Source organism: Rhopilema esculentum, chromosome 16 (genome assembly GCF_057945365.1).
Source record: "Rhopilema esculentum isolate cy_ngs chromosome 16, ASM5794536v1, whole genome shotgun sequence".
In the NCBI taxonomy this organism is placed as follows: domain Eukaryota; kingdom Metazoa; phylum Cnidaria; class Scyphozoa; order Rhizostomeae; family Rhizostomatidae; genus Rhopilema; species Rhopilema esculentum.
The window spans coordinates 14,521,734-14,548,656 of record NC_142830.1 but is presented as its reverse complement, the minus strand read 5'-3'; the positions used below and the strand labels follow the sequence as shown (position 1 = coordinate 14,548,656).

The 26,923-nt window shown below is 36.3% G+C and overlaps 2 protein-coding genes across 2 annotated transcripts; both read left to right on the top strand.

The window, feature by feature from the left end:
• The first annotated feature begins 2,428 nt into the window (after nt 1-2,428).
• LOC148958372 (coiled-coil domain-containing protein 89-like) lies at nt 2,429-10,492 on the top strand. The gene is made up of 8 exons (XM_089113154.1): nt 2,429-2,973; nt 4,891-5,077; nt 5,560-5,857; nt 6,800-6,897; nt 7,151-7,287; nt 8,022-8,104; nt 8,570-8,663; nt 9,096-10,492. The coding sequence occupies exons 1-8, from the start codon at nt 2,962-2,964 to the stop codon at nt 9,183-9,185; spliced, it is 999 nt and encodes a 332-aa protein (XP_088969280.1). The 5' UTR covers nt 2,429-2,961; the 3' UTR covers nt 9,186-10,492.
• A 7,460-nt stretch (nt 10,493-17,952) lies between these two features.
• LOC135682226 (pyruvate dehydrogenase [acetyl-transferring]-phosphatase 1, mitochondrial) lies at nt 17,953-24,394 on the top strand. The gene is made up of 2 exons (XM_065197018.2): nt 17,953-18,924; nt 23,596-24,394. Exons 1-2 carry the CDS (start codon nt 18,057-18,059, stop codon nt 24,207-24,209), a joined length of 1,482 nt encoding a protein of 493 aa, XP_065053090.2. The 5' UTR covers nt 17,953-18,056; the 3' UTR covers nt 24,210-24,394.
• The last annotated feature ends 2,529 nt before the right edge of the window (nt 24,395-26,923 follow it).

The window sequence follows — 26,923 nt, the reverse complement described above, 5'->3', positions numbered from 1 at the left end:
GGGCTCGTTTTTGGCAAGGTTTGGTATAGTTTCAGCCTAGCTTTAATTCCATTCGAGGTAATTGAGACGAAAATTTATATTTGCTGCTGCTAAAAGCATTTAGTCATTCTGATAAAAAGTAAAGGGAATAATTTTAAATTTTGGCGTGTTTGGTATAAAAATCGAGAGCTTCTTGTTGATTGGCAGCCAATCATTGCTGTCATCACATGTTTGTTTAGGCCACGAAATTTGGTTTCCAAGAGAAAAGTCAAGAAAACTTTGTGAGTCCGTCTGAAAGATGCGTTAAACAATTCGAAAGCTTTGTTGATTGTTCCTGGACTTTCGACACGACAGCAATCGTGGAACCATTATGGAAGCTATCGATTGACCTTCTTTATTATAAGAACATGCTTAATAGAAGACTAAGACTCTAGGTTTAATGAAATGAAAACAACACACAAAAGCAAGATCAGCCTGAGATAAAAGAAATGAAGTAAATGCAGGGCCGTCGCGAGGAAAGCCTTGTTGGGTGGGGGGGGGGGTGTGGACTAGAAATTTACCTGATTAAAAAATTTTTGCCTGAAATTCTTTAGTTGCTGTCACAAACCTCTGCAATGCATTTTGTCAATCTAACTCTGTATATAACTCACAACTTTCATTTTAATTTGATAATAACGGAATTTTCCTAATAGTTTTGTCAAATCTCTATATCGGAACCGGCACAGATTGTCAATTTAGATCCCTCTTTCCATCTTAGCATGCCTTTTGAATGTTAAAAAAATCTGGAGCTCATAGTGAATTGCAGTTGACGCTTCTACCGAGAAAATTTAGGGGAAATGAACACAAGACACAATTTTACCTAAAAAGGGCCTGGATTTGTCGATCTAGTGCCAACAAGAAATCTTCAAATCTTCAAATCATTAGTTTGTTTACCTTCATTCATATCAAGCAATATCATATTTAACCAACGGAGTAACTACCTTTGCTTGATCCTTTATTGATTTTATGACATGAAGGTCTCTAAATTACCTAAAGCGTTTCTTCCACCGAGCGGATTTTACCTGAAATTTTCTATTGAGATACTATTGGGGGGTGTGACACCCCCCACACCCCCCCCGGTCGCGACGCCCCTGAGTAAATGCAATGTGTTTTTGACATTGATGCAACCATGTTACAAAAAATACAACTCACATTTGTAACTTAGTGGTTCTTGAAAAATCTATAGTATGTGAATGTAGAAAAATCATTGCTGAAATAAGCACAACATTCAAAACACCCAAGCGTCAGGTTTATCAAAAATAAGAACATTGAGCCGTGGCAAAATCATTCCGGTTCTTATAAAATGAGTGCAGCTAATGAGTCCAAATTACTTTTCAACGTATCAATCCGCCCCGTCTTAGTTTTCAAATATTCTTTACGCCACTGTCGAGAACGAGAGGATCATTAAGTATATGCAAAAAGGGGGAGTTTCAATATTATTTTTCGCGAATGTACCCTACTCGTGTCAGCAAAAACATTCTTATCATGTTAAATGAATCACTGACATCTCAGTTTTTCCATCCCAATTCATTTTTTTATGTAACGATTTACCGCACTAGAATAATGTGGCAAGAACTTTCACAATAGCATTTTTAGTGGTTTGCCCGCTTTTGAGAGCTGAAGATACCAACCATGTTACAATTGGATCTTGCGTCAAATTGATTGATCTCCTAGGCCAACTGGTGTTTCGTTGCACCCCATAACAAGCATTTTGAAAACCCTAAAACTTTTTGAGTTTTCTTTATGAACATATGTGACCAATTAAAATAAACAAGACTTATATCAGATGTTTTTATTGCACAATTAGTGATATCGCTTTTATTTATCTAAGTTGCGGTTTCATCTTGGTTGCCTTTCTCTAACCAATATGTTGTGCATCGAGACGCAACCGAATTCTCTGAACATATTCATCGAATTCTCTGTAACAGATTCTAAAACCCAATGACATAGAAACCTAATGAAACACCAGAAAATTTATAAGTTTGGTTCAAGTTGGAAAAGTCACTTTCCAACAAGATTGTTGCAAATACAAAAAAAAATTGTTCATCACACGCCCATTTTGAAATTACAGGATGTAGATCGTCACGAAATCAAGCCTTGAAGCTTTGCTTTTACTCATCGACTGTTTAATGCTCGGAAAGGACCTCTGAGGCATTTGAAATTTCAAAGAGGCTTTCACTATTAATGGCATGTGACAAAAGCCAAAAGTTCGGCAGTTCCAAAATGGTTTTCATGTAATGCACAAGTAATTCTTTTCTAAGCTTAAATTTGTCTGTATATTATATCCAAGTTTATGTTTTAACTGTAGCTACAGCGGCGTGATTGCGATACCTGCAGCAAAAATGCCTGTCCAGCACTGTCAAGGCTACAGGGGGACGATGATGCAGAATAACGAGAATTTAATTGATATAGCGCCACAGAATTCTGTGATAGCGCCGACTGGTTGACTAAAAACGCTTTTGTATCAATTATGTCTAGGAAGGCAGAGCTGTTGAGGCAAACAAGTAAATTTTGAATAAATTTAGACGGGTAAGGAATTCGTTTCCGGAACTCACTGGGAAACCATACCAACGAGTTCATCTCCACGCATTCTCACGGATTACAACCACTTGCTTCTTCGTATGAGTCTACAACAAATCCTTTTGTTTTAGACGATGAAACGTATCGTTGCAACAGATGCGAGACAATATGACCTTATCCATATAAATAAGCTTTAAATCATCGTTGGTGATCCAAAAGTTAGCGCGCAGTTGCACACAAAGCTTCGGTCTTTCATGTTCTGCCACTGGCCGCTGGTCTGGGTTTTACACGACGGGTAGCCGAGGTTGCTATGGCGTTTTACAGGGAAGCGAAAAGAGCAATCAATTTGTTTTTGGATAACAACTTAGGTTTTTAGCTGAAACACTGTGCACTGATTTTTACCGTTGCTAACAGGCTGCTTAAATGATGGAACAGGTCTGTATTCGACGTATTAAATTTATGTATAAGAGACAATATTTTGGATCTACTGCTTGCGCGCCAAATACAAAAGTTTCCTGCAGATAATGAATGGCCTAAAATAGCGATGTTACGTCGAACATTTTAACCACATTTTATCACTAACGTACCAGCCACCATATACACAGGTTTCAAAGGTAGTTGACTAACTAACCAAATGATATGATAAGTTTATCTTTGCCGCAAGTTTTTTTGCCTCACTCAGTGAAATCTCTTCCCTGTTGTGTGCTAATGTTTGTATAATATGTTAACATCTTTGTCATCAAACAAAGACAAGATAAAGTAAGGCGGGACAAGTTAAAAGTTCAAAATTATCTTATATGGTTCAACCATGATGTTTTATCACTATTTTTTTTAAGTAAAAAACTTCCCAAAATTTTAACTGATACTATCAGAATGGAGGATGGCTCAGTGGTTACGGATTGTGGACTTAAAATGCAATGTCTGTGGTTAAAGTCCATGACATGACCAAACTTTCCCTTAGAATGAGGAGAGTGCGGCCACATCAAGGGGAAGAACTGGGACACTGCCCAATAGGCATAGCTTTTCAGTATCCTTAAAACTACCTTTGAAACCTACAATCCCGAACAAAATAGTTGAGAATTTTCAAGAAAACTTTGTGTTTTCTCTTTCCTTTCAAAGATAGCTTCCCCCTCCCCAAATTAAACGTTGAATGAATGATTTTTGTAGCAAAAATGATAGAACTGCAAATTCAACATTGCTTTCGGGAAAAGGGGGGATTCACATTTACAGGGGCAAGGTAAAGTAGAAAATTACAAAAATTGCATTTTGTCTCAACATTTTTGTCCGGGATTGTAGGTAGTAACAGAGAACTGAGTGGTTGGCTGTTTTATTTTAAATACATTTCATTGCATTTTGTAATGTAGATCCCTATTTCACTTTATCTATTCAGGTTGTTGGTCTTAAAGTACACTCCACCATAGCATATTTTGTTAGGCTGGAACCTCCCCTTCATCAAATTTTTTTATGTTTTTCTTCATTACTGTTTCTTTCAACAAGAATGTCAAAATACTTCAAGACTGAATCCTAAGATAACTTCAAAGGCATTTTAGGGTTTGTGGGATCAGAGGTGTTCCATAATTTTGTACAAGTAATCTGGTTTATTTTTAAAAAAATATGAAATTTTAGAAATGTTTTTGCAATGAATAGGCTTAAATTGTGAGAGTTTGCAGATCTTCACTCCTGTACCCACCACAAGTCTTTTCTACCCCTGAGACCCCCAGAATTTAGCACCAACAGGGCTTAGTGCTATGTCTTTTGCATAACCTTTGCCTCCTATTACCATTCTCTGACCCCTTGAAATTCCTCCATGTAACTGAGGTTTGTAAAGCCGTATAGCTTTTAGAAAAGTGATAGATAATTTTTGAAGGGTTGCAGATTTTTGGAGTAAATGTACCTTCTGATTCTCTTTCCAAAATTAATCTTTCCGGATGAATTTCAGGTACTATACGTAGACACGTCCCTCTGTAGACTGCTGCAGTGGCATAATTCTTAGCCTTCGTCAACTGCTCGTCTTTGCCTGAGTAGAGTTGACACTTTTTTGTCATCCAAGTTTAGGAATACAATGGTATGATCACTTTCGGGAAAATTTTATATGAGTATCATAATGATATTTTAACTGTTAACATTTACTGTTAAGTTATTTTATTGGTTATTGTTAAGAAGTTTAATATTGTTTTGCTTGTTTTTCTTGTAAACATGCCTAACAACAGTTTGGATTTCAGCTCTAAAAATCTGTATTTGATTTATTCTTTTCAATTTGATTAACAATCTGCAATAGTGACACTGTTTAATGAATTATAGTTGCAAGATGTCTCTGCTTCAACAAAAATTTAAAAATCATTAATTTAACAGAATACAAGAAGGGAGTACAGTGATGTTACAGAAAATTTGCGGAGGTTGAGAGGGCTTTCAGAGGATGAAGTTTCTGAAGAAGGACTTCTTAGGTCAAGAATAGAACAACAATCAGAGTTGATTTGCATCCTAAAACAGAGAGCAGATGAATATCTCAAGAAATATATGGAAATAGAGAAGAGAACTGGTAACCAGCCGTTTTTGTAATGTTATCAGAAAGGTTTTCTGACAAATTCTGATTGTAAAATCAACAAAATATTCCAAATCGTTTTTGTAAATATGCAATGGTTGATACCAAAGACATGATTTTGCTGCTTTTTGGTGCAGATATTACTTTATTACTTAAAATATATGTTTGTGAATGGGGAAAGTGAACAAATGTATTTATTCAGAATGAGTTCCACATGCACCTGGTCAGGTTCCTTATTCATAGTTTGTTTTCAGGTGACTTGACCTTTCTACTCCCCTGGTAACTCTTTATATGCAAAAGGATGCCATGCAATTTTACGAGTGTGCCATAAACCATAAAATAGAAAATGCAGAAAGTGGATGAAGGTTAATAATAAGTGTAGGGAAGTTTCCTGAATACACTCACGTTGTCTGCCGAAATTTACCAATCTATCGATGGTATTTTGCTAATGATTTTTAATTTGATACTTCACATTTCAGAAAATGTTCGAAACGAAATCGCAGAGTCATTGAGCCGGTATGAAGCTGAGAAAAAAGACCATGAGATTTTAAAGAACAGATTCAACACTTTGGATCACAATCATGTTGAAATGATCAAATTGAAGGATGAGTACAAAAATGAGAACGCGAAGTTACGAAAAGAGAACATGAAACTGAAGCAGGACAATGAAAATATGTTCAGTGAAACGATTCGGGAGAAAGATCGTATTCTTGAAGAACTGAGCGTGGACGTGATAAGGTTCAAAAAAAGCTTAGAAGAAGCTGACGAAAAGGAAAGGTACGCTGAAAATAAGTCTTGAAATTCTTCCATGATTGCTTTGTTTTTGCTCAAATTTTAAAGCATTTTCTTTTCATAAATCTGTCGCTTGTATATTCCAAAGGCGCTCATCTAGAATGTTGTTTGAGAGTTTTACTCGGAGGGGGAGGGGGGGTTCTGAATTCTGGATAATGTTCGGCAGTTTGACGACGAATTTTCCAGAGCCACTTTGAGCTGAGATCAAAACTTCTACAGAGGGACACGAATGAATTAGTGCATTTCTTTTGGTTTGATATGTTTCTGTCCCACAAATTACACTCATCGCTTCATTTGGAAGCCGACTTTGTGATATTTTAAAATTTTCTAACTAAAGGGGGGTACAGCATGCCTGACCTTCTGAAGTGACCATCATGGCTCTCAGCGTGCCTGGCGACTAGAGTCAAAATTGATGATGACTTTTATGCTGTGCTGTATATGTGGTGGATATGGGGTATCGTATTGAATTTTTGCTAACAGTATGTAGTAACAGTATGTATTAAACTTTCAAAGTGCATTTTCTCAAATCTTGTTGGGCACTAACGTATTTCTCGAAACCTAGTCAGTCCAGTGCAACGAATGCCCTGCGTACTACGAAGAAGGGGGCGGTATTTGCGAGTGGCATGGCTTTGAGCTTTGATGTGAAAATGTTTCTGGGTAGCTCGATTACGGACGTACAGTGTCACTTTTCGTGGTTTTAAGTCCTCCCCTGGTTTGTCACTGGCTCACATTTTCTCTAAGTAAACTTTCAAAATTTAGTCCTAATGAATGAAATATAAAAACGTGTAAAGTAAGCTATTTCCAGTCGATTATTTCTCCTTATCTTCAAACTATTATGCAGTGTTGTCCTTGTATCTTGTGTTGGCTTTATGTCGCTAGTTGGTTAAACTTGCTAAGCATTTGACAGAATGTATGATTTTTACTCAGGGATCTCAAAGCCCAGCTTGATCAAATGAAAGAGCAAAACGAAAACCAACTTATCGAAATCAAAACTGCGCAAGATGATGAGCAATCTAATAACAAAGGTATGCTGTGATATTTATCAAAAGCCTGCGTGTTTAAATGAGTGCTTGATCATTTCGTTGCTGTGACCATTCATTATAATTTTGTAAAGATGGTCATGTGTACTTACATGATATACTGTTGTTGCTGTTGCCATTTTCTGTTGCTGTTGCTAAGGCTGGTTGCTAGGGAGAGTCTTTCTCAATGCCGATGGGAACAGCTCATTGCGCTTGGATTGTTCTCCTCCCACATAAGCATTAATACTTTGTATTTTAGAGACATTCAGACGACTTGAAGAGAAGTATTCAGCAGCTCAGAAACAGCTGACGTCACTACAAAGGCAGCTAGACGAATCCGACCAGCAAAAGACCGGGCTGCAAGATTTGCTGGAAGCTCAGCAGCTAGTTATCAAGGTATGTTTAATGCCTAGGCCTGGGGTTGCATTTCTGCCTCTTCGCTAAGCATAGATTCTTCAACTCTCTATTCTGAACGAAACCCAAATAACGAACGCAGAGCGATCTTTGCTTTTACGATTCCATGCCATCCTCGAAACGTATCAGATATATGGCACATCTTACCCGAAATCAACTTGAGTAAGTAAGATTCAACTTTCTTTCTTTGTTGTCAGCAGATGGCCCATGTTGTTTCAAAGTGGATATTCATTCATTAGTTTTTGTGAGAAATGCGAAGAAACTTAATCAAATTTAAGTAAGATTGGTTCAAATCAGGGATGCCAACTGTGATGATGTAGGAGGTGTCACACCGTCCCGTTAATTATTTGAAGTGGTTGATTCAAATTTATTCATGATAAAAGGGATTTGGCCATGATCCATGCTAGCGGTAGATTTTTGTCTCTATGCTTGCATTTATTCAGAAAATTGGTCCGCTCTCGTCAAAAGTTGGTTCCATTTGTGAACCCGCCTCCGGAATAAGTTTGGAACGATACTTAACTAAGTTTGATGTGACACTTGTTTAAATTATCCTAACTCCTAAGTGTGTTTAATATGATACTTAATGTTACCCTTTGGTCAGTTTTCAACAACTCCAAAGTTTGTGTAGTACGAAACTTGAGTAAATTCGGTGAGACACTTTATCCCCAACCGCTGCAAATTGTTCTGCATTTCATTTCTGCTCTTTCCAAACGCAGGAGAATGAGATAAAATTTAACGAGCTGCAAAGACTTCTAGAGGCTGAAAATGAAAAAGTGAGACATTTGGATCAAAGACTCAAGTAAGTGGATTTTACCTGAAATTTTGAATATTTTATCAATTGGAACCCTATCAAAATTATGCAAATTGAAAATGAATTTTTGGAAAGTTCAGTGTTAGTGTTTAAGGGCCAATGATATGCAGAAATATAAATTTTTGAGGGTGAATTTTCAAACTTAAGCGTAGAGCGCTCACGATTACGACTACTTGATTTTTTCATCTCAGAGATTTTTAAGCATGTTCAAAATGTAGCTTCCTATACTTTTTTGGGGAAGGCTCCTGCCCAAATTTTGCCTGAAGTCCCTCCAACCCAGGTAACAGGGCTTTCCGAGGACTTCAGTCAGTGATTATGACTGTATGCGATTTTGCTTTGCAGGAGATCTTAAAATGAAAAGCAGCAGTAGATAGTAATTGCTACTTCATAAAATTAATTGAATGTTTCTTATCTCTTTGATGCATTGGCTATTTTGATATAATTTCATTTTAGGAAAGAAAGCGAGTCCCTTTCTACTAATCAAACAATTCGGCGACTTAAGGTTGAAATAAACGAAGCAAAGCAGTCGAACACTCAATTACATAAGGTTGGTACCTTTAATAACCTATATTTTGGCAGAATTTTTAACATCACATGATACACAAAAAGAATTCGAATCTAAGGCTAATCTCCCCAATACTTATAATAAAATATTTTTTAAAATTTTTCGAATGCTTTTTCTCGAAATTTCCAATTTTTCAAAAAATACCAAACTTGAGTCAAGTTTTAAACTTCTCTAATGAAATCCGTTTGTTAAAGGAGTCAATTGTTATGACTTTTTGGCATTTTATTAAAAAATTCTGCAGCCCAATTTTAGAAACTGTACTAACTTCATGATGTGCTATTGTATTAGATACAGGTCTTTCATCGTCTGCTAAGCTATTCAAAATAGATAACAAGATTTAGATATAGCCTACAGTGGTAAACTGTATTCGCTTGTTAAAACACACTTCATTGAATAACGTACCTTTCCTTTTAGGAATTCGATGCCTATAAGAAACATACTTCAAATCTACTGAACAGGGAACGTGACCTAAATGTGAAGTTACGAAGACTAAACATTCCTTAAGCTTTAATGTTTCATTTACTTCCTGTCCTGTTGTCCTGCGTGTTAATATGTTTGCATCTACAGATAACAATTAACACTTTTTGCGAATCTGAAGTTGAAGTAGGCGTTCACGATGAAATGTTCATGTCTCACAATAAAGAGGCCTTCAGACCGTTAAGACGAAAACCGTTTCTGCAAAATACGCGAATAGCCAACACAATTATAGAACCATAGCATGGCAAAGAGCTGCTAAATGTACTAAGAATGTGTTCCAAGACTTTTTGCCAGTAATTGTATATTTTTCATATGCTTAGCTTTAAACGTTCCACAGATAACAAGACTCGTAGGAATCCACACATTTCCCGGGGGATTTTGGGGCCTAAAAAACTTTTTTGTGTCTTCAGTTTCAAAAGAAAAGAGAAAATCTTGAAAATTATTTGACTAATATATATCCTAACATAAAACATCTAAGCGTTTAGAATAAATTCATCTGGTTTTAAAGTCAAGAAGATTACCCTTGCCTTAACTGGATAGCAATTTTCTTGTTGAAATCAGAATCCCAAAAATAATAATTGCCTCCCTTGCAGTTTCACATACAAGTTTTAATTTTGTTTCATTTTGCTGACACATTTCACAATCGTTTGAGATTGAGTATACAATTAAGTTGGTTCAAATTGTCTATTTTGGTCCAGTAAGTTCATTTTAAATTTATTTGCAGTTTATTTTGTAATTAGGTTATAGGCCTTCTTGGCCTGTATACCTTTTTGTTTAAAGAAAACTAAATCCCTCCAAAAATTTCCCAATATGGTTTGTAAAATATCAATTTTGTATACTTTTGCTGGGTAAATGGCTGCTGGACGTAGTTTCGTTGGCTTCACAAAAACTGTTCGATTTTGATCAAACCCTTTAAGCTTTCTTTTTATAGACTTACTGAATTGATGGAATTTTGAAATGACTAGCTTTGGTCCGTTTTTGACAATAATATTCTGGTTTTATCACATGAATGTTTCATCAAATTTCTTGAAGCTGATCCAAATGATTTCAAATATGGATTATCCATAAATAATTTGCTACTTCCCTTTAACTTTAAGCTTGGGTGGTGTGGAGTTTAAATTTTGAATTTAGAAGGCGTCCGTTAGCCTGCTTTGAACTGTCGTGTCTTTAGTCACACATATTTTTCCCGCTATTTTGTGCCTATCTTTGTCGTAGAGCCCCGGTAAATATCGTTGCCATCGACTGTAAAGTTTGATAGAATTGTAAATTTATATCATTGCATTTTTGGAATGTCATGATTGGTGGATTGAATCAATGAATTTTTTTTGTTATCATAACTCTTCTTTTGGCATTTCAAATTATTTTTTTGTTGATTCTATAGTTTTAATTGCAATAAAGACCTCATAATTTCATCCTTTGCGAGATTTCGTTCTTGCAAAGGCTTGCTATTTTTGAAAATGTTATTATCACAAATTTATATAAATAGAAACTTGTAACGAATGAGAAACACAGTTAAAACAAGTGATTCTGCCTTCAGTCAACATCTTATAGACAACCCAGATTGTGCAAAACTCTAAAATGACGACATATTTCGGATAATTGGCAGAGCCCGGTCGTCCTTCCATCTACCAGTTTTGGAGTCTATCTACATAAAAACGAAAAAGCCGCCATTGTGTAGACAAAAGGAGTTCGTTTTCTCTCTTGGACTCCAGTAGTAATTTTTCTTTAGGCTCGCGGCACTGATTGGTCAACTATACCGGTCTTGTGCTTGCGTTTTTCTGATTGGCCTATTTCGATCCACAACTGGGTATATATTTTCCATCGTGTTCTTTTGGACCCTTATTCTGACGTTTATGCTCTGAGGAGTGTCAGACGAAAAAGCTTTTAGAATGTCGTAAAATGTTTGCTTTTCTCAAAGCCATTTTCAGATTCTGTAACGCAAAAAAATTGTTCACAGAAAATATATTGCTAGTTTCAACAAAATCGAAGTTATGGAATTGAATTTAATTATTACTAAAAATTTGTAATCATTTTTGTCGGAATAGTGACTAACATTCAGCTAGATGTTGAAGTCCTTATCTGTTGTTTTAGAAATGAAAACTTTTTGAAAAAGTAGGAAAGTAATTCAATAACAACTTTTGACACTATTCCTTTCTGAACTTTGCTTAATTGCTCAGCAGCGTGTTTCTTGTGATACTAGTTCGTATGTTTGTTGCAGTGACTGTGATGACATTGTATACTGTAACACTCCAGATTTGCAGAAAAAAGTATAAATTTGCAAAGTATAGATATCAACAGATTTCAGAGACTAAAGGAGAGGTTTTTAACAGAACTGCAAATAGGTTTAATTCGCACAGTAAAAGCAAGAGTCAGGTGTTGTTGCAGATTATTTTGGGGTTTTCCCCCATTTATTCTCGTTCATAGCAAACTACCCGACAAAAAACTGAAGCAAACATTTTTCTTCATTTTCGTTTTAAATCATTGAACAGGGTATACATAGTAATTAATTAAATGCATTGATTTTTTCAAAGTTGCCCTGTATAAAAAAACAAAACCTTATAATTTGCAATCCAAATATTAAATAAGTGATAAAAAAAGTAAAAGAAATAATTGGGCGTAAATTATAAGCTTGAAAATAATTGAGCGATCGGTAGGAATGAAACATGATTCTATCATGCTCTTGAGTTTTCAAGACGGAAACTTGATTGCTGCAGGTTTTTGATGAGTTTGAATTTGGGGAAAAACTCTTCCATAATTTCGCCACTCGAAAATAAAAGATTTTTTGGCCACATGTTGCTCGTGGATACGGGACACAAGTCTTTTCCTGGTGACATGGTAGCTTAATAAGCAGCAAATTGAAGCCAATAATTTAACAGAATTAAAGCTTAAATGACAACGTGTTAACTGTATTAATTGTTAAGTGGCTTAATTTACAACCATGTATGTTGATTGCTCACATGCTAGAATGCTTGGTGACAACGAATATTTTCATTGTCATCAAGGACACATCTTTTATCCCTTGATATAAAATTAAACATCAAATTTTCATGATTAGAACAGTCGTTTAAAGCAGCAAAAACCTTTTCATGTATCTTCCCCTTGGGTCCATTCGTTTCAGCATTCATCGAGAGGCTTAAGCAGCCATCATCTTTAGGGTAATTCCAGGGGCATTGAATACAGCCCTTACCTTATTCTTAGTTTATTTTGCTTAATACAAGGATTTTTTAGGTGCGAGGATGCAGTGATTAGGGTCACCGATTATAGATCCGAGGATCTCGAGTTTGAGTCCCTGCCAAACCATGCTTTCGTTTAAAGTAAGGAGATCTAGCAGCTCTCTGCAATTCCAGGCGTAGGAATTAGGATATGTGGCCACATCGAGAGGAAGGACCAGGACACTGCTCGATAAGCATAAGCTTCTCAGTGTCCTTAAAACTATCTTTGGATGCTAGGTAGTCACAAATACAAAGAAAAAATACAAAGAAAGCGAAATATGTCCATATTTCTTATTTCTTCGCAAATGTGCATAAAACAAAGGAATTTTAGATGATGCCATCAAGTGTGCCAGCAATAAAATACTTTTCAGTGAGAGGAAGACATTTCGAAGTTACTTTGGATTTAAAGAAGAAAACCTCTCAACAAATTTTTTATACACTTTATATTCTCAGTCTTTTTCGTTGTTAGTCACATTCAACGGCTTTTAGTGTCTATTTTTACAAATTTTGGTTTCTAATAAAAGTTTTATAAAATTGACTGAATTCTTGCGAATTGCTATGGGTTATTTTTCAATGTCTTTTGCATTTAAGAGATAGACACAGTATTCTAAAAATCATAGAGGTCATTTTCTCTATCAAAGAAAGTTCAGAAATTCTTCGCTTTGCAATAAATATATCATAGATACAAAGATATTATTTTCCGAAATTTCTGACAAATTTGGTAAAATGTGAAGGAAAGAAATATGTTTTGGAATAAAATATAGAGTGAGGCTATGTCTTTTTCAAAAACAGTATTATTGTAATTTAGCTTTGTTTAATCTCGAATTTTTTTAATGGAAGCAACCTGGTGATTGGAATGGACCTTATGATAACCCTACAGCTGGTCATCGACGAGACATCAACAACAACAACAAAACAAAAACTGTCGGAACAAGGTGCCCTTTTCTCACAAAGGTTTTCCAGGTTTTCCGCTTCATATTGTCGCAACGAAGGGCACCTGTCTAGAAGACAACATTTCTACACAGACTATTACTATCAGTTCCGTATGTTTTCGTTACATTGTGGCAGAAATTCCAAAAAAGACTTTATCTAGATTTAACTACACATTGGCTTATCAGCATTGTTAATGCGATTTCTAATCAGGTTTTTTGGAGACGGTTTTATCATGTCAATTGTCTTTTGTATTTATAGAATTCCAGGTTCTCTAATCATTAAAGTTTCTATTGAAACCCCCAAAAGGTCTGAAACCATAGCATCATCTGCACACACATACCCTCTCTCTCGCTGCTATCAGACTTTTTGTTGAGATAGGAACCTTCATTATTTTTTAAAATTTGTTTCAAATTGATGTGGTACAATTCATAAATGTCATCCAATAAATAATTATCATAAACATACTGTGGTTCAAAAAAAATATCTTCTTGGTGCAAAATTACTCGCCCTGCTTGGCAAATAAATATTATGACAAGTGACGCCTGACAAGTCAAATTTTTTAGGTCAGCTCTCTAGAGAAAGAGCTTAGAAATATTTGTCGAGCTTTAACAGCAGAGGCCCATAGCAACGCAGCTATATAGGACCGGTAATTTCGACCTCTCTAGTTAAAATTTTTGCAAAATTTTTGTCAAAGGCTATAGGGATGCATGCTTCAAATTTACTGTACAGAAAATTTTGTACCATTGACTTAACGTCAACCAAAGCACATTGGGCTTAGATTCAGTTGTTACGATGTCAGGTCTGGGCTTGTTTCTAACATTAACGCAAAGGAAGGCTGAAAGGTTTCTATTTAGCTACAGTTGCCCTACTTCAGTTGAAATGTAGTCCTGAATTCGACAGAAGAGCGACCATAAGCTAGGCCATTTTGATCCACAAGTGGGTATGTATATTTCTGAGCATAGAAACCTACGCTAAGTTTTTATACTCTTAAAAGTGTCAAATGGATGGCTTAAGTTTGTTTTAAAATATTTTTTCTTTTCCAGTACAATTTTTCAAACTTTACACCAGCAAAAATAAGTTGTTTAAAGGTATTCCTGCAAGAAAATCTGGAAGATTTCTCTTCTTAATTTTTGAGTTGGCACATTTCTGTAAATGACAAATTCAATAAAATAACAAATTCGTGCATTTTCTTTTGCTAATTGAGTATATTTTGAGCGTGATAGCTATTTTTCTGTAATATTTTTGTCTATTTTATAAAACTAGCAACAATTATCATTATTACATCGAAGAATTTCTATATTGCAACACGATCCAAGTGGAATTTAGAAAGTTAACAATTTAAATTAATTTAGATTATCATCAAAATTTCTCGACCTAGCGTCAACATTAGTTCACTGTTCACAAGCATCTAATAAACATATTTTACTTCGTGAATCGTGTGATATCTAAAAAATTTGTTTTTCTGCCGTTTCTTTATGTTTTCATGACCTGAAACTCATTGAAACTCAATATGAAATTTAATGCGAAGCATAACAAAAAAAGAAGGATGATATGAAATGATAAAACAGACACTACGACATTGTCTGTACCAATCACACTGACCACAAATTGTCTAGCATATTAGATAATTCAAAAAGGATTTTCGAAAATGGCGGCTTCCAGCACGGTTCTTGTTACTCTGTTTACTTTCGTGTTAAACTTGCAAGTTAAAAGAAGCTTATTCGTTAGCTCAGACTTTATTGGACTCACATTACTTAGAAATGAGATTGATGAAGTAAACCACAGAGAAATTTTTATCTATTCCAGTTTATTTCAAGTGAAAGGTGGCAAGTTTTGTTTTCGTATTCAAAGCTCGAAACAAAGTTTTTTCAACGTCCTTATCCTCATGTGCGGTGATGTGCAGCCATGCCCTGGCCCTGGGAACTGCACAAGGAACATACAGGAGTTGCATTCCCTAATCAAAACCAGAGGCATAGATATTTTCCATCAAAATGCGAGTGGTTTCAGTGGAAACTATGGTCATATTGCCGAATTGCTTCAAAGTTTTCCTGGTATCCATTTTCTGTCACTTAGTGAAACGCATATTGAGGCGAGAAGTAGCCAAGGGGGTGGGGTCTGTGATATTTCTGGTAACTCTTTCATTAGCCGCCCAAGGAAATCTGGAAAAGGCGGTGGGGTTGGAGCATACATTTTAGATAGAATCAGTTGGGATTGACGAGATGACCTGGAAAACGAAAATGTTGAAAAAATTCGGCTTGAATTTAGTTAGGCCCAGTCACTCGAATAGCTTTCAGTTGTGTATAAAGCCCTGGTCAAACGATCAAACATTTCACCCAACATTTCGCCCATCAAGATGTTACTGTCTACGGAGTTAGACAGCAACCCTGTTGTTAGATGAAATTCGGAACAATCTCGATCAAGGCAAACTGGTAGGCGCAACGTTTATAGATCTCACCAAAGCCTTCGATACCATTAGCCATTCAAACCTACTTCAAAAACTCCCTCAGTATGGTATCAATGAGGGTGAACTTTCTTGGTTCACAGATTATCTATTCCACCGTTCAGGAGCTGCAAGTTATGGCAGATCCTCATCAATGACAGCGAACATCCAAACAGGAGTACCTCAAGGCTCTATCTTGGGTCCGTTGCTATTTTTTCTAGTCTTCAATGATATCACTGATGTAATTGAGGGTGCCAGGATAGTCAAATATGCTGATGATACAGTGATCTACGTTGCTGATAAAGATTTGAACGTCATCAAAACCAAGCTCACAAAAGATATGGAGTCCATCGCTGATTGGTTTGATGAAAATGGTTTGATAATTAATTTGAAAAAGGCAAGACGGAATCTCTTCTTCTTGGAACTTCGCAAAGAATTTCAAAGCAAAGTGAGACACTTGATGTAATGTACCGAGGCTCTAAAATACTAAATACCAAGCAACACAAATATCTTGGTATTTAAATAGATAGTACACTAAGTATGAATACCCACTTTGAGAAGTGTTTCAAACGAGCATCATACCAGATTGCGATTATTTGCAAAGATAAAGGATTCCCTTGACCTGGACTCTGTAAAGGAGTGTATGACTCGATTATTCTACCAATCTTCACGTATTGCGGAGAACTGCTACTCAAGTTGACCTCAACTCAAGCAAAGAGACTCTCATCATTTCATGATCGCTGTTTGAAAATAACCAACGGAAACTCAAAAATCCCACAGCAACTCAATCAGTTACCAATGCCAAAAAGACCAGGGCATCTAAACTTGTGCGTAAATGTTTAGATAATGATATATGTGAGAGCTTTCAAGGTTATTTCGAGCTACAGCAGCACAAGACACGAACAAGAGACAGCGAATGTTTAATTAGGCTTTCAGGCATCAAAACAGAATATGCTAGGAAGTCGTTCCATTTTATGGGTGCAAAGCTGTACAACGAATTACCAATCGATCTTACAAAAACTGAATTTTTAAGCAAAACGATGGACTGTTAAAAAAACATTTTAGTTGAAAATTGTGATATTATAAGTATGGATCTTTTAAGTATTTTATTACTGCTAAGTTTTATAAAAGTTTATTTTTATAGGTTTCAATCTTTCTTTTCTTTTTTTACAGGACACATATTGATAACTGCATTTTTATGTTGAAATGTACATCCTGTATAAAGATTCGTTATATTATTATATAGTATATATCCCCTTTATTGTGTTTTAATGCATTCCCTTCATACTTTCATAAACAATAAGCAAAACATTTAGGTTAACATCCAGCGTGACAAACTATCTTAATTTTATCTCCTAATGCTGCAAAATGTGTTATAAATTCCCGCTGGGTCCACTCTCCTTGTCAAGTGTAAGCACCCGAGTCTTCAATATCTCTGAGAAAGGGGTTCAATTCTGCTATGTATCTAGGACATAGAACATAGAAAAAAGGCTGTTTGATATGGGAATCTTAACATAGTTTCTATTTTTTATTTGTTTGGCCTTATTGCAACTATTTAATTTCAGGAAAAGGAAATAAATTTTCTTTGGTTTCAAAGAAAAGGGGAATCAAATTGGAATCAAATATCAGAGATAAGGGTCAGTTTTCTAGACCCTCAGACACGACCCACCGTGTATAATTTCAACAATGATCTATACTCTAGTGTCTCTAATAGACGCCCCCCCCCCGTGTATTAATTCCACAAGAATTTGCCCTCCCCGCCGTCACTCATTAGCACAACCCCCCCTTCTGTTAAATTTTACAAATCAAGTCATTTGATTTTCATTATTCGTTGCTTTCCATAGTTTTTGTAAAACTCAACCGTACAAAGAAAACCGATGATTTTTGACTTGGAAGTTAAAAGCTGTGAATTTGATTTATCTTGGTATGATTGCAATTTTCTCTAAAAGTATGCAAGAAACTGAAACCAAATTTTGACAGTATATTCTAAAAGGTACTTCGATTTCAAAAAAGGATTGCCGACATGATCATCCTCTTCTATTAGCACCCCTTTCTTTTGAAAACTGGTCGACATGAACACCCCCTTCTATTGAAAATTGGTCGGAATGAACACCTCCCTTCTATTACCTCCCCCCTTCTATTAGAGACACTAGAGTAGGCCCCAGTGGCGCTCGGTTTGTTGCTGCGAAGGTGCATGACTGTTGTTGTTGTTAATTGCTTTTCTTGATCTTCGTCCTCTCCAAACTCGCCGGGTTTCAGTTGTTTGGAAACACGAAATGTGGTTTTTCTAGCAACAGGACACAAGTGGAACCGATGGTTTCAAAATACATTGAAGGCATAAAGATGGTAGCCGGCCATAATCAACGTTTAGCAGCCAAGGTAATGAAATGGCCGGCTGTTGCAGTGATTGCTGCTGCGAGCTCTTTGTACACCATGAATCATGCGAGAAACTGGTGGATGGATATAACTGATCGCCTGGGATTAACTGTTAATGCCCTTGATGGGTCGGGTATTTCTGAAGGAGGGACCAAGCAGCCTTGGTGGAAAAGCATTTTGGGTAGGGTGAAGGAAGAGATTCCTGCAATACCTGTCGAAGTTATGGACGAAGTTCTTAGAAAGGACGAGTTTTCTAAACCTATGAATGAAGGAATCGTTTCAGGATTTGATACAAATCAATATTCAGCCAACAGCCCAATTGAGGATCGTCATATAGAGTGCTTATTCAGTTCTTCCAAGTCGTTTATGTTTGGGGTATTCGATGGACACAGTGGTTATCACTGCTCGGAAACCCTGAGACAAAGAATGCCTCAATACATTTCTTGTGCTATAGCAAGTGATGATAAGGCTGAAAAAAAGATGGATAAAATTAAATCACGTAGTTATGATATTATAGGAAAAGAGCATGATGATAATCCTGTGATAGAACTTGCTAAAAACTTTGACAGGAAACAGAAAATGCTTCAGACTGGCTCTGATGAATTCTGTAACTTTTTGGATAAATCTGAAAATCGATTTTCTCAGAGTGAGTTGTTGAAGTTGGCTTTCTCCACACTTGATAGAGATATATGCAAAGAAGCAGTTCCAAGTGGGTTTGCAGATGAATCATTGCTAATTGGGTTGGCAGGATCATGTGCTATTGCTTCGGTTATCCAAGGAGATGATCTCTACATTGCTAATACAGGTATGAATAATTTGCTTCTGCACCTCAGATTTTAACATTAGGCCTGTCAACATAAAATTTTCAGAACCTGGAGATTTAGATTTTTCCAGGATGACCTGGCCAAAAACTATGATCACCTCAATTTGGTTGCATTGTATAAACAATTAGCAAAAAATATGATAGCAAAAAAATTAATGAAGGAAGTCTTTGTAATCATTTTTATTATAAGAATGTCTCGGGGAGAAAATTTGGAAAAACAGGGAGGGAATTTTAAAAAAACCAGCAAAACCTTAATTCTGCCAGTTAAACTTTGAGTGTTGAAGTGGCAAAGTACTACTCTTAGTAATGCATAGCTTGGAAATCAGAGTTATTTTGCATGAAATCACACAAGCTAATGTTGTGGCTGTTTAAAGTTGTTCCAACCATTTTAATTCTGCTATAATTGTGACCACACATTTGATCTTGCCCAAGTTTATGTTTTGTTGATGGATAAAATTAACTGTGATCTTGAGCAGTGGCAGACTGGCAGGGATGCTAGGTTGCGATCACAACCTGGGCCCTCTCAACTTCATAATAACCGGGCCCTCAAAAGATAAAACTGAGAAAATAACTCTGTTGATTTCAAAGATATCTATGTTCAAAAGAATACAAGTCACAGAAATGAAGATAAAATCCTTAGAAAGAAAACATTTCAGTATTGCTTACCAGGGGCTTGGGCCTAGGCCAGACACCCGGAAATTTCTCAGTGGGCCCCTTTCAAGTGAGTTTGTAAAACCCAGAAAAATATCTAATATGAACAAAATCTTTGGTGAGAAAATGCCTCAATTACATTTATACTCAAGTTAACTGTTCAGAATTAGAGGAGGTCAACATTTACAAACAGGCAACTGTGAAAGAGATGCGTGGAATATGAACAAGGCTTCCGAGAGGGGAACAAGAAAGGGCAAACTGTCCCAGGGCCTCGAGGTCTAGGGGTCCTCTTAAAGCAAGAAATTCCAATTTAAGAATTGAATTTTAACGAAACGCAAAAAAGTATGCCTAAAAATTTGTAAAACGAGGGAAACGACTGTAAAAACCATTCTGAAACGTGTTTAAAGCTAATTTAATGGGCAAGGCCAAAAAAATTTTCTGCTTCCTCCGCTCACAGTGCATATAAGTTTTCTGTTGCATTTTTGTTAGTATCAACTGTGCACTACAGCATTGGATTTGTTTCACATTTTTTGCAGTCTTAAAGAGACTATGGTTAGAGAAAAGGGGCTACACCCCAGCAAATATAGCAGATGAACCTTTGAAAATGATAAAAACTGGCATCTTTTTAAGATTTCATAGGTGCATGGTTTCCAGGTATATATCATTGGTGACTTGGGTTTGTGATTGGAGATATCATACACAAGCATGGGCCCCCTTATGATAATTTTCTCCCAGCCCTTTCCTAGGAGCCACAACGTCCCTGTTGCTTACATTATACGTAGTACGGGCCCCTTTTCTGTATATAGCAACCCGAGAGGTTTGCTGCCAGTCCGCCTCTGATCTTGAGCAAACATGGCAGACGCATACAGAAACAATTCAAAATTTATAAAGGTAATTGACAAAAGAATAGAAGCCTTTTATAGAGCTGTAAACTGTCCTCTATGTGAATGAAAATCAGAGTGCTTGATGAAGACCCTTTAAAATAATGACACAAATTGATGTGGCTAATGATTTAACTGAAAAGCCAAGATTAAACTTAAAGCCAGTGCAACAGAACTTTCAGTCAGGGTCTTTGCAATGTTGTAGGTGCTAAGGTACAGCTATGTCTAGTTGTACCCTTACTTTGAGTTAGAGTGAAGAGCAAGACAGAAATAGCATGCAACTCGTAATGAGAATATAAACTGACTGAAATCATTATCAATTGACTATAGATTATTTACAAGTGAAAGCGATATTAGCATAACATCGTGTGAAATACAGTTTTACTACAGCCCACTCCTTCTTACAAAAAAAAGCTTGTCTTCTTTTGTCGTTCTATGTGACATTACAGAGGGACATGAGTGTCTGGACTTTATCTAGTCCATGAAATAGATAATTTGATCGGATAGTCAGATTTCGGCATCAGGCTTTTAAAGATGGTTGTTTCCAAAGATGATGTCAGCAGAAAGGCGACAAAGACTGCCATTTGAAACTTGACAGTACCATTGTTCGCAAAAGTAATAAGAACAGGGATGGTTCCGTGAGGCATTGAAGTTGAGCCATCAGCATTCTTTAGAGTATACTTGCATGATTCCAATGGTTGAATGTCATTAGCATGCCAAAAAGATACTGGAGACAATGACAAACATGTTGCTATTGGCATCAAAAGTGATTTGTCTGCTGACACAGCAGGAAGTGCTAATAAGCCACCATTGGAGAAAAAAATAGCCAGTGTTTCTTGCTTGGTGAAAAGAAGTGTTTTCCCGTTGCTAGGTGTTGTAGGGACCTTGAGATATTTATCTTGTCAGTAATTTTTCTGTTTCTGATTTCAGTGAGAGGAAGGTTTCTGAGAGTTTATATATGGTTTCAACAATGTTCTGCAAAATTGTCACAGTTTTTCCAAATGGGCCTTTCATCAATTTGATGTGAAAGAAAGTCTTGCGAGTAGATTCTTTACAAAAGGTGCACAAGCCATTGACTTCACATTATAAATATTCAAATCTGTAAAAATCTTTACACACATCTTAAGCATCAGAAGTCTCTGTAAGACACTCCAGGCAAAATGCTATAAAATGGCCTTTGGCTTTACAGGGAGAACAATGGAACAAATCTTTGATCTTTAATCTTTGACCTATTACTTTGAGTAGACTTTAGAGCAAAGAGCAAGACAGAACAGCATGTAACTCATAGCGAGAATATAAACTGACTGAAATCATTATCAATTGACTGAAGGTTATTTACAAGTGAACCAGTGGCGGCTTACAGCGGTACTAGTGGTACCAATCAAGTACCATTTTATTTTTAAATCTTGAAATATTTTTGCTTTGTATGATTTTTCTTTTTTCTATGTTAATTGAATTAAGGCAAAAAAAGGGAAGAGCAGCTGAATACACCGATAATATACTCCTTATCTGAATTCTCCTTGAAAGACTGGCATTGAATAAGCCCTTTATGTACACCACAGTACTGGACCTCATTCACCCAGTGCTGCAGAAGTCTGTCCCATTATCATTTGTGACTCAATGATAGGTAAAATCGTTTGTCTTTTGACAATCCAACAATAAACAAATTGTTAGCAGTACTAGATTCCTCTTTTTAGTGATAAAATGCTGCTAGGCCCTTTAACCTTTGCAGCTGCCAATATCACGTGACATCAGACAAACCAAAGGTATTATATGAAAACTACTCACCCGCCATTAAAAGACAATTTGGCCATATTAGCTATGAAAACAAACATTTTTCAGGGATCAAGCCCCTATGCCACCCTCTCCTAGCTGTTTGGCTCTGCTAAAAAATTTGTTTGCTTTACTAGTACCATCTTATTTTCCCGCCAGCTGCCACTGAAGTAAACGCAAGGTTACCATGATTTCATGTGAAAAACAGTACTACACAGCACCCCCCCCCCCCCCCTAGGCCAAATCTCAGTCAGCAAATCAAGTAAAAAATTACATTCAGTTGGCAAATTGAGGCAGAACCTAGGCAATTCTCCTAGATAAGTCACAATCTGGTAATGCTTGTCATAAAACCGAGAAAAATGGTTTATTATCAAACCAAGGTGTATGCCAATTTAATCATAATTGGTACAAAATTCTAATAAGAGTGCCAATTTTTTCATAATTTGAACAATATGCCACAACATGTGTCAATTTTTCATAATTTGTACCATATTCTGTGTACCACCATTCTATAATTAAAGTAAAGTTCAATTTTACACCTTCCCCAGCCAGGAAAGCCAATGTACACCACTAGCTACAATACTAATGTCAGTCACGCTAAAATTTTCTCTAATAAAACCATATGAGGTCGTTTTTTCCTATAGTTTTTAATAGGTTCAGTGGTTAGGGTAACTACAGATTGGAAGGTCTTTGGTTTGAGACCCTGACATGACCAAACCTTTCACATAGAGTGAGGAAAGTTGCAAGCTCTCTGAATTCCTGGTCTAGAAAACACAAGTTGTGATCATAGGAAGAGGAAGGAGCAGGGCACTGCATCATTAACATAACTTCTCTGTGTCCAAGAAACTACCCTAGAATGTTAACTAAAAACAAATACAATTAAATGGCTTTGAAAAAAGCAAACATTTAGTAAACTAAAGCTTTTCGTCTGACACTCTTCAGAGTTTAAAACGTCGGAACATAGATCGAACATTCTACGCTAGGAAAAACTCCACGACGTTTTGAAAGCCAAATAACACAGGCCATTTCAAATTGTTACTTTGCGGTCAACCCACGTGTTGTTTATAGTACGAAAAAGGCCCTTCCGTCCATTCAAAAGGACTGCGTTCCTGCCAAACAAAAAAGTTCCGTCGTTTATGAATTTACGTGCCAGTGTGAGTCTTTTAAACTCTGAAGAGTGTCAGACGAAAAGCTTTAGTTTACTAAATGTTTGCTTTTTTCAAAGCCATTTACAAGTTTTGTACCACCAAAAGATTGTTTAAATACAATTAACAAGGTTATTCCCCTTAGCTAAAACTTTCCACTTTGATAATCATTTGTAGAATGCCCTACTTTTGTTGTCTTGCAGGAGACTGCAGAGCTGTGATTGGAAAGCATTCGTCATCCGGTAAGTGGATTGCCAACCAAATTACTCAGGATCAGACGGTTGAGAATATCAGTGAAGTTGAAAGAATAGAGCATGAACACCCAAATGAACAGAAAACTGTAATCCGCAACGGGCGTCTTTTAGGACAGCTGCAGCCATTGCGTTCTTTTGGTGATGTGCAATACAAATGGAGCAAGGAGCTGCACGAAAAAGTCATCAATGTAGTTTACGGTAGGCCTGTAGTTTCCCCTTTTAGTTACTTGACGCCGCCTTACCTCACAGCAGAGCCTGTTGTTAGTCATCGAAAGATAACAGACGAAGATAGGTTTCTTATAATTGCTACTGATGGACTTTGGGAAAAGGTTTCCAGTGAACAAGCAGTGAAGCTTGTTGGCTCGCATTTAGACAACATTAAGAAAAGTGAACAGGAAGAGAATGGCGCCACTTTGTTGATCAAATACGCGTTAGGAAAAGGAAGTTACAGTGCTCTAGCGAATATGATGTCATTACCTGTTGAATACAAACGTCATTTTCATGATGATATCACTGTCACAGTTGTTTATTTTAATAGCAATTTTAAGAATTCAAAACTTTAGATGATTTTATTGCCTAAATACGTATATACTATTTTTAGCAAGCTACTCGTCTATTGTGTGGTTTTAAAACTATATTTGCTATGTTCGCACACTTATTAAACTGATCTTATTTAAATGATAACTTAATATATGAGCTGTGTGTTTTTGTTATTTTTATATGTTTAGATTAAAGAATCAAATGAAGAGATATTGTTTTTGTTTTTCGTAAACGACTCACCAACCATGGCCTAGCAACAGTTGCACAGGTTCAATTATTGCTTTGGTTCTTAACATCTACCAAACAGGAATCCTTGTTTCTGTCGGAGGATTTATGTTAAACAAAACTCGTACAAAACTCTCGGACGCATTTTCTGTAATTTCGGAAACTGTACTTTCCGACAAGTAGTTTTTTCCTTATACAAAGATATTTGTTAAAGCTAACTGCAAATTTACGTTAATTTATCATGGCAAACATAAAACCTAACGAACCATTATCTTTGCACTGCATAAGAAGCACTGCACGGAAAAGAGCCTTGGAATTCTGATACAACGGAGTTTTGAATATATTGAAGCACCCAAAAACATTTTAAAAAGCTTATGTGCAATGTCTGAGAATTTCACAGAAATTGTTTTCGAAATTAGGTTTGCCATTAAAAATGTTAATTAACGTTGTCATGAACACCGTCCTGCCATGTAAAGGTAAGCGAATTTTGAACTTACCATGATATCGAAAACCTTTTAAATTGCTTACCCAATATCCAAAAACAATCCCATCATAATACGTTTCTTATACTATCTTATAAATGTAAATAATAGATCAGTTATGAGCAAAGGGGACCAAGACAAGATCCTTGAAGTACCCCCAATGTTTATAGCCTTGACATATCTATATATAAGAGAAGCCGAATGAATTCAATATTGTCGCGCCGCAATAATTCTATTTGCTTAGCAAGATTTAATGATCTAGTCAAGTTTCTTTTAACCGTTGAAAGCCACCACTGCATGACTAACAATCACTTTGCTGAAGCAGCAAAAGATAAAGTAAGCGCTTTACAGGCATCCTTCTATCCGCACCCACTCTAGTCCCCTCACCCATATTCTTAATGGAACAGCTGAGTGTCTAAATATTGCGTGAGATAGTGAAACAAAGAAGAATCTGCAAAAGTTTAGCGCTTTGGGTGATCACAAGAATCTCGTTAGTATCAGTAAAACCTTCTTAGAATGATAAATCAGCAGCCATTATCGAAACAAGTTTTTATGAATTATTTAATCGTGCATGTTTCATTTTACAGACAATTCTCCCGCTATTAAGTTGTTTCTTATGTTTTAATGCAACAGACAGTTGTCGCGTGGATTTGTGAAATTTTGTGTAGAAGCGATTGAAAATTTTGTGTGGAGCCGAATGAATGTTTTGACAGACTTTATCAATTGTCATTTTCTACGTCCTCTGTGGGAATGATGTTGTTTGTGCTATTTATGTAATAGCCCAGTGCTGCTAGCGTGCTTGTGCTTCTCCTTTGCCTGACTTCTATCACGATCAACATCTGTTTCCTAAGAAATCAATTCGACCAATTCAATGCAACGACATTTCAGCATGTAATATTGTCCTAAAGTAAGTGATAAAGATTCTAAACAAAAAGAGTTGTTCACTTTGCCATGTTTCAGCTATTTCCAGTCATCGTCAGATTTTGCAGTACCAGAAACATGTTTAGTTGAAACGAAGTAGTTTGATCTGCATGAAGTCGAACTCTGCTCCTATTGCATTATGGGAACTCTGTTCCTATTGGATTATGGGAACTCTGCTCCTATTGCATTTTTGTGAATGATAATCCTCGTCAAACCCCCTTCCCCCCCAAAGAAAGAGCCCGCTTTCATAAGATTTAATCAATTTCAATCTTATTTGCTCTTCGCTGTTCACAAATTTTTATAAGAATACCTTGATTATTTGCTGATCTTCGATATTTCTCAAAAAGTATTCTGAGCTTAAAATTTATTTTGAATTGTTCTAAAAGGGAATGTCCAAATCTTGGCTACTGGATTTCCTCATCACCAAAAATATTGTAGGAAATGAATACGTTTAAGCACGATAACAGCTTTATGTGTGTTCTTCAAGCTTTTTGTATGACACCTTTCCTTGCTTTACCCAAAATACACACGAATATTCAGGCCCAGAATCCTCCAATTTTCAAGATTTTTATAAGCAGATTGCTCAGCTCGCATAACCGTGTCTCATTTATCAGGAACTGCCTGTTTCACGATGTTCATAACAGGGAATTGCAGAACCGACATACCTCGTTTTTCCAAAAGCGTGGTTTTTTCTCAAGAGAAGACGATATCCCCCTGAAACTATGTATATCAGATTTGAAAAAATACTTCAAGAATAAAATCAGGCTTAAAACGAATGTCTTCAGAATATCAAGGCTGGAAAAAAGTTAAAGTATTCTTATAAAAAGATAAAAAGTCAATCTGTCTATTCAACCTGGTTATCATTCGGAATTGGCTCTTAAATCTAAAAAATGAAGACCTCAATATTATTTCAAAATTTCTTCTTATAAAAGACTGTGTATGCGATATGGTGATACGGGCACATGATTGTAAGCTGTGTTTTGCCGCGTGCAGTGTCTTACGGTTGAATACGCCAATTTGCTTTTTTGTATTTACTATTTGAGGCTAATTTAGAAACCTGCCGACACCAGACCTCTCAGCAGATCTGCATTCAATAAATTACAGGTCAT

Coding starts and splice junctions, on each gene's coding strand:
- LOC148958372 (XM_089113154.1), top strand. Junction 5,858..6,799: donor GAAGCTGACGAAAAGGAAAG/GTACGCTGAAAA, acceptor ATTTTTACTCAG/GGATCTCAAAGCCCAGCTTG. Junction 6,898..7,150: donor TGAGCAATCTAATAACAAAG/GTATGCTGTGAT, acceptor TTTGTATTTTAG/AGACATTCAGACGACTTGAA.
- LOC135682226 (XM_065197018.2), top strand. CDS start 18,057: ATGGTTTCAAAATACATTGAAGGCATAAAGATGGTAGCCGGCCATAAT. Junction 18,925..23,595: donor TCTCTACATTGCTAATACAG/GTATGAATAATT, acceptor GTTGTCTTGCAG/GAGACTGCAGAGCTGTGATT.